Source organism: Molothrus ater, unplaced genomic scaffold (genome assembly GCF_012460135.2).
Source record: "Molothrus ater isolate BHLD 08-10-18 breed brown headed cowbird unplaced genomic scaffold, BPBGC_Mater_1.1 matUn_MA745, whole genome shotgun sequence".
Taxonomy (NCBI): Eukaryota; Metazoa; Chordata; class Aves; order Passeriformes; family Icteridae; genus Molothrus; species Molothrus ater.
The window spans coordinates 1-7519 of NW_023416614.1; the positions used below are offsets into that span (position 1 = coordinate 1).

Genomic DNA, 7519 nt, shown 5'->3' on the forward strand with positions numbered 1-7519 from the left:
CTCGGGCTCCGAGCTTTGCCACGACCCCCACTCCAAATTCCATGGGGAATTCCTTGTGAAACCCCAGATTCCCCAAACCCCAACCTTTTTAACCATTTTCTCACCCATTTCTCACCCGTTTCCAGCCTCGGGCTCGGAGCCCTGCCGCGACATCCGCTGCGAATTTTGTGGGGAATTCTTTGTGAAACCCCAGATTCCCACAACCCCAACCTTTTTAACCATTTCTCACCCATTCTCACCCGTTCCCAGCCTCGGGCTCGGAGCTTTGCCACGACCCCCACTACAATTTCCACGGGGAATTCCTTGTGAAAACCCAGATTCCCCCAAACCCCAACCTTTTTAACCATTTCTCACCCATTTCTCACCCGTTCCAGCCTCGGGCTCGGAGCCCTGCCGCGACATCCGCTGCGAGTTCTGCGGGGAATTCTTTGAGAACCGCAAGGGGCTCTCGAGCCACGCTCGCTCCCACCTGCGCCAGATGGGGGTGACCGAGTGGTACGTGAACGGCTCCCCCATCGACACGCTCCGGGAGATCCTCACCCGCCGCCGCTCGGGCCACCCCAAGCCGCTGGCCAAGAGCCTGCTGGGCGGGCTGGCCCCTCTGGAGCCGCCCCGGGCTCCTCCCGAGCTCCACCTGCCCCCGGCACTGGGCAAGAAAGTCCCGGGCTCGCCGCTGAGCCCTCCGGGCCCGGCCCCCGGCGCCGCCTCCTCCCCGCCGCCGCCGGCGCCCCCCACGGCCAGGAAAATGTTCGCGGGGCTCTCGGCGCCCTCCCTGCAGAAGAAACTGAAGCAGGACCAGCTCAGGGTGGAGATCAAGCGGGAGCTGATGGCTGGAGGAGGAGGAGGAGGAGGAGGAGGAGCCGGGATCCATCCCGGGGAGGCGCCGGCGCCGCCGGACCCGGCCTGGGCAGCGCACGAGGAGATGGCGCCGCTCAACCTCTGTGAGTGGTGCTGGGCTCTGGCGCGGGGATTTGGGGGGTTCAGGAATCATCCCAGAGATTTGGGGGGTTCAGATCCGATCCCAGGGATTTGGGGGGTTTAGGGATCGTCCCAGGGATTTGGGGGGTTTAGGATCATCCCAGGGATTTGGGGGTTTAGGATCGTCCCAGGGATTTGGGGGGTTCAGGGATCGTCCCAGGGATTTGGGAGGGTTTAGGGATCATCCCAGGGATTTGGGGGGTTTAGGATCGTCCCGGGGATTTGGGGGGTTTAGGATCGTCCCAGAGATTTGGGGGGTTCAGGGATCATCCCAGGGATTTGGGGGGTTTAGGATCATCCCAGGGATTTGGGGGGTTTAGGATCATCCCGGGGATTTGGGGGGTTTAGGATCACCCCAGGGATTTGGGGGGTTTAGGATCGTCCCGGGGATTTGGGGGGTTTAGGATCATCCCGGGGATTTGGGGGGTTTAGGATCATCCCAGGGATTTGGGGGGTTTAGGATCGTCCCGGGGATTTGGGGGGTTCAGGGATCGTCCCAGGGATTTGGGGGGTTCAGGGATCATCCCAGGGATTTGGGGGGTTTAGGATCGTCCCAGGGATTTGGGGGGGGTTAGGATCATCCCAGGGATTTGGGGGGTTCAGGGATCATCCCAGGGATTTGGGGGGTTCAGGGATCGTCCCAGGGATTTGGGGGGTTTAGGATCATCCCAGAGATTTGGGAGGGTTCAGGGATCATCCCAGGGATTTGGGGGGTTTAGGATCATCCCAGAGATTTGGGAGGGTTCAGGGATCATCCCAGGGATTTGGGGGGTTTAGGATCATCCCAGGGATTTGGGGACTCAAGATTCCATCTCAGGGGGTTCCATCCATCCCTAATCCCAGAATTTCCCCTTCTGCAGCTTCCTGGGCACAGACCCCGTGTGTGTCATCCGCTGGCTCCTCCTGGGGCTTTTGGGGAGCTCACCCAGGGATTTTGGGGAGCTCAACCCGAGGATTTTGGGGAGCTCACCTGGGGATTTTGGGGAGCTCATCCCAGGGATTTTGGGGAGCTCACCTGGGGATTTTGGGGAGCTCATCCCAGGGATTTTGGGGAGCTCATCCCAAGGATTTTCAGGAGCTCATCCTGAGGATTTTGGGGAGTTCACCCCAGGGATTTTGAGGAGCTCATCCCAGGGATTTTGAGGAGCTCATCCCAGGGATTTTGAGGAGCTCATCCCAGGGATTTTGGGGGAGCTCATCCCGGGGATTTTGGGGAGCTCATCCCAAGGATTTTGGGGAGCTCACCTGGGGATTTTGGGGAGCTCACCCCAGGGATTTTGGGGAGCTCATCCCAAGGATTTAGGGACCCAAGATCCCATCCCAGGGGTTTCCTTCTCTCCCTAATCCCAGAATTTCCCCTTCCAGCCTCCCGGGCGGACCCGGTGCGCGACATCCACTGGCTCAGGGCTCATCCCAGGGATTTAGGGACCCAAAATCCCATCCAGGGGTTTCCATCCATCCCTAATCCCAGAATTTCCCCTTCCAGCCTCCCGGGCGGACCCGGTGCGCGACATCCGCTGCGAGTTCTGCGGGGAATTCTTTGAGAACCGCAAGGGGCTCTCGAGCCACGCTCGCTCCCACCTGCGCCAGATGGGGGTGACCGAGTGGTCGGTGAACGGCTCCCCCATCGACACGCTCCGGGAGATCCTCAGGAAGAAATCCAAGCCCTGCCTCATCAAGAAGGAGCCGCCGCTGCCGCCGGGGCTGGAGCCGGGCCCGGGGCTGTGCGAGGAGGAGCCCAAAGCGCCCCCGGGGCCGGCTCCGGGCAAGGCGCTGCCCCCGGGGCTGGCCCTGGGCAAGCCGGGCTCGGGGCTGGCCCTGGCACCGCTGGGCTCCAAGAACGCCCCCGGGGCCTTCCTGGCTGCCAAGAGACCCCTGGGAGACACAGAGAGGCTGGGAGGGCACGGAGAGGCCAAGCACAAAGGCTTCGAGCTGGGCTTCAAGGCCAAGGCCCTGCACGACAAGGCCTGTGAGTGCTGGGGGAGATCACAGGGATTTTGGGGGTCTTTGGGATGGTTTTGGGGTGGTTTTGGGATCTTTGGAATGGTTTGGGATGGTTTTGGGATCTTTGGGATGGTTTTGGGTTGGTTTTGGGATGGGCTGGGAGGGCACGGAGAGGCCAAGCACAAAGGCTTCGAGCTGGGCTTCAAGCCAAGGCCCTGCACGACAAGGCCTGTGAGTGCTGAGGGAGATCACAGGGATTTTGGGGGTTTTGGGGGTTTTTGGGATGGTTTTGGGATGGTTTTGGGATCTTTGGGATGGTTTTGGGTTGGTTTTGGGATGGGCTGGGAGGGCACGGAGAGGCCAAGCACAAAGGCTTCGAGCTGGGCTTCAAGGCCAAGGCCCTGCATGACAAGGCCTGTGAGTCTTGAGAGAATTTCGGGGTTTTTGGGGTTTTTGAGATGATTTTGAGATGCTTTTGTGATGTCTTTGGGATGTTTTTGGCATCCGCTGGGAGCACATGTTATTTTCCAATTTTTTCCCATTTTTTCCCCATTTTTCCATGCTCTCCCTGCTCTGAGCTCATTTTCTGTATAAATAATCCCATTTTTTCCGCCGCTTTTTCCCATTTTTCCCTATTTTAACCCCATTTTCTGTGTTTCCCAGCAGCAGAGGCCTGCTGCGAGCTGTGTGGGCTGCACTTTGAGAACAGGAAGGCCCTGGCCAGCCACGCCCGGGCACTGCCCGTACCCCATTTTCTGTATAAATAATCCCATTTTTCACTATTTTAACCCCATTTTAACACCATTTTTTCCCATTTTAACCCCGTTTTTTCTGGTTTTCCCCTGTTTCCCAGCAGCAGAGGCCTGCTGCGAGCTCTGTGGGCTGTACTTTGAGAACAGGAAGGCCCTGGCCAGCCACACCTGGGTGCACCTGTGGCACTTTTAGCAATACCCATACCCCATTTTTCCCCCGTTTTTTCCCATTTTTCCCTATTTTAACCCCATTTTCTGTGTTTCCAGCAGCTGAGGCCTGCTCTGAGCTGTGTGGGCTGTACTTTGAGAACAGGAAGGCCCTGGCAGGCCACGCCTGGGCACTGCCCGTACCCCATTTTCTGTATAAATAATCCCATTTTTTCCCATTTTACCCCTGTTTTAACCCCGTTTTTGCCCATTTTCTGTGTTTCCCAGCAGCAGAGGCCTGCTGCGAGCTGTGTGGGCTGCACTTTGAGAACAGGAAGGCCCTGGCCAGCCACACCTGGGTGCACCTGTGGCACTTTTAGCAATACCCATACCCCATTTTCACCATTTTAACCCAATTTTCACCATTTTAACCCCATTTTTCCCCGTTTTTTCCCATTTTTCCCTATTTTAACCCCATTTTCTGTGTTTTCAGCAGCAGAGGCCTGCTGCGAGCTCTGTGGGCTGTACTTTGAGAACAGGAAGGCCCTGGCCAGCCACGCCCGGGCACTGCCCGTATCCCATTTTCTGTATAAATAATCCCATTTTTTCCCATTTTTTCCCATTTTAACCCCATTTTAACCCCGTTTTAAACCCCGTTTTTTCTGGTTTTCCCCTGTTTCCCAGCAGCTGAGGCCTGCTGCGAGCTGTGTGGGCTGTACTTTGAGAACAGGAAGGCCCTGGCCAGCCACGCCCGGGCACTGCCCATACCCCATTTTCTGTATAAATAATCCCATTTTTCGCTATTTTAACCCCATTTTTCCCCGTTTTTTTCCATTTTTCCCTATTTTAACCCCATTTTCTGTGTTTCCCAGCAGCTGAGGCCTGCTGCGAGCTCTGTGGGCTGCACTTTGAGAACAGGAAGGCCCTGGCCAGCCACACCTGGGCACTGCCCGTACCCCATTTTCTGTAGAAATAATCCCATTTTTCGCTATTTTAACCCCATTTTTCCCCCGTTTTTTCCCATTTTTCCCTATTTTAACCCCATTTTCTGTGTTTCCCAGCAGCAGAGGCCTGCTGCGAGCTGTGTGGGCTGTACTTTGAGAACAGGAAGGCCCTGGCCAGCCACACCTGGGCGCACCTGCGGCACTTTTAGCAATACCCATACCCCATTTTCACCATTTTAACCCCATTTTAACACCATTTTTTCCCATTTTTCCCTATTTTAACCCCATTTTCTGTGTTTCCCAGCAGCAGAGGCCTGCTGCGAGCTCTGTGGGCTGTACTTTGAGAACAGGAAGGCCCTGGCCAGCCACACCTGGGTGCACCTGTGGCACTTTTAGCAATACCCATACCCCATTTTTCCCCCGTTTTTTCCCATTTTTCCCTATTTTAACCCCATTTTCTGTGTTTCCCAGCAGCAGAGGCCTGCTGCGAGCTCTGTGGGCTGCACTTTGAGAACAGGAAGGCCCTGGCCAGCCACGCCCGGGCACTGCCCGTACCCCATTTTCTGTATAAATAATCCCATTTTTTCCCATTTTTTCCCATTTTAACCCCGTTTTAACCCCGTTTTTGCCCATTTTCTGTGTTTCCCAGCAGCAGAGGCCTGCTGCGAGCTGTGTGGGCTGTACTTTGAGAACAGGAAGGCCCTGGCCAGCCACGCCCGGGCGCACCTGCGGCAGTTCGGGGTCACCGAGTGGTGCGTGAACGGCTCCCCCATCGAGACCCTGCGCGAGTGGATCCGGCACCGGCCCCACAAGGCTGGCGCCTACCGCAGCTACATCCAGGGCGGGCGCCCCTTCTCCAAGAAGTTCCGGAGCTCGGCGCACCCCCGGGAGCCCCGCGGGGCCCTGGCCGTGCCCTTCCTGCCCAAGGGGGGCCTGGCGGCCGAGGCGGCGCTGGGCGAGTGCGGGAAGGGCCCCGAGGGCGCCGAGCGGGCGCTGGGGACGCCCCTGGGAGTGGTCAAGGTGGAGGAGCAGAGGGGCAACTTCAGCAGTGAGTGATGGGGGGAAAGGGGAAAATGGGGGGTTTGGGGTGGGAAATGGGGGGAATGTGGGGTTTGGGAATGGGGAATGAGGAGTGGTCAAGGTGGAGGAGCAGAGGGGCAACTTCAGCAGTGAGTGATGGGGGGAGAAATGGGGGGTTTGGGGTGGGGAATGGGGGTTTGGGGTGGGAAATGTGGGGGTTTGTGGGGTTTGGAAATGGGAAATGTGGGGTTTGGGAATGGGGAATGGGAATGGGGAGTGGTCAAGGTGGAGGAGCAGAGGGGCAACTTCAGCAGTGAGTGATGGGGGGAAAGGGGAGAAATGGGGGGTTTGGGGTGGGATTTGGGGGAATGTGGGGTTTGTGGGGTTTGGGAATGGGGAATGGGAATGGAGAATGGGAATGGGAATGGGAATGGGAATGGGAATGGGGAGTGGTCAAGGTGGAGGAGCAGAGGGGCAACTTCAGCAGGGAGTGGTGGGGAAAGGGGAGAAATGGGGGGTTTGGGGTGGGGAAGAGGGGAATTGTGGGGTTTGGGGTGGGAAAAATGGGATTTATGGGGTTGGGAATGGGGAAGGGAAGGGAATGGGGATTAGGAATGGGAATTTGGGAATGGGGACAGGATTGGGAATGGGGCTGGGGATGTGAAATTGGGATTGGGGACAGGAATGGGGAATTGGGAATGGGGAAGGGAAATGGGAATGGGGACAGGATTGGGAATGGGAACAGGGAATGGGGAATTGGGAATGGGAATGGGGATGGGAATGGAATTGGGGATGGGGCTGGGAATGTGAAACTGGGATTGGGGACAGGCAATGGGAATGGGGACAGGAAATGGGACTGGGGACAGGAACGGGGACAGGAACAGGAACGGGGACAGGATTGGGATTGGGGACAGGAATGGGGACAGGAACTGGGATTGGGGACAGGAACGGGGACAGGATTGGGGACAGGAACAGGGATTGGGGACAGGAACAGGAATGGGGACAGGAACGGGGACAGGATTGGGGACAGGAACAGGGATTGGGGACAGGAACGGGGACAGGAACAGGAACAGGAACGGGGACAGGATTGGGGACAGGAACAGGGAACAGGGACAGGATTGGGGACAGGATTGGGGACAGGAACAGGGGATGGGGACAGGAACAGGGGATGGGGACAGGAACAGGAACGGGGACAGGATTGGGGACAGGAACGGGGACAGGAACAGGGACTGGGGACAGGATTGGGGACAGGAACAGGGAACAGGGACAGGAACGGGGACAGGACCGCGGCGTCGAGGGCGGGACCGGGGCTGCGTGGCCGTGCCCGGAGCCGTGCCGGGGGCTCCCCCAGTGCTGAGCCCCCCGAATTCCTGCTGTCCCCAGAGTTCGAGCGGCGCCAGGCGCGGGCCCTGGAGCCGCCGCTGCCGCGCGAGGCCGAGCCCGGCGCCGCCGAGTTCCCGCGGAAGCTGCCGGAGCCGCGGCCGCCGCCGCGCGTGCGCCCGGTGCCCGCCCTGGTGCCGCGCCCGCCCCAGACCTCGCTGGTCAAGTTCGTGGGCAACATCTACACCCTCAAGTGCAGGTGGGCCTTGGGGCCTTTCCCCATTCCCAGCCTTTTTTTGGGGCGTTCCTCCTCGTTTTCCCCACTTTTCCATCCCCATTTTCCGGCTCTTTTCCCACCATTTCCTGCTCTCCCATCCATGGGTTGTGGTTCTTTTCCTGCATTTCCTCCCTTTT

The 7519-nt window shown here is 58.2% G+C and overlaps 1 protein-coding gene across 1 annotated transcript; it reads left to right on the forward strand.

Annotated features, from left to right (window-relative positions):
* Positions 1 to 125: 125 nt before the first annotated feature.
* WIZ (WIZ zinc finger) lies at positions 126 to 7364 on the forward strand (the record flags this gene model as incomplete). The annotated part of the gene is made up of 5 exons (XM_036405791.1): positions 126 to 167; positions 375 to 941; positions 2465 to 2947; positions 5415 to 5813; positions 7169 to 7364. Coding segments are annotated over 5 exons (1687 nt in total), but the record flags the coding sequence as incomplete, so codon positions are not given.
* Positions 7365 to 7519: the final 155 nt, after the last annotated feature.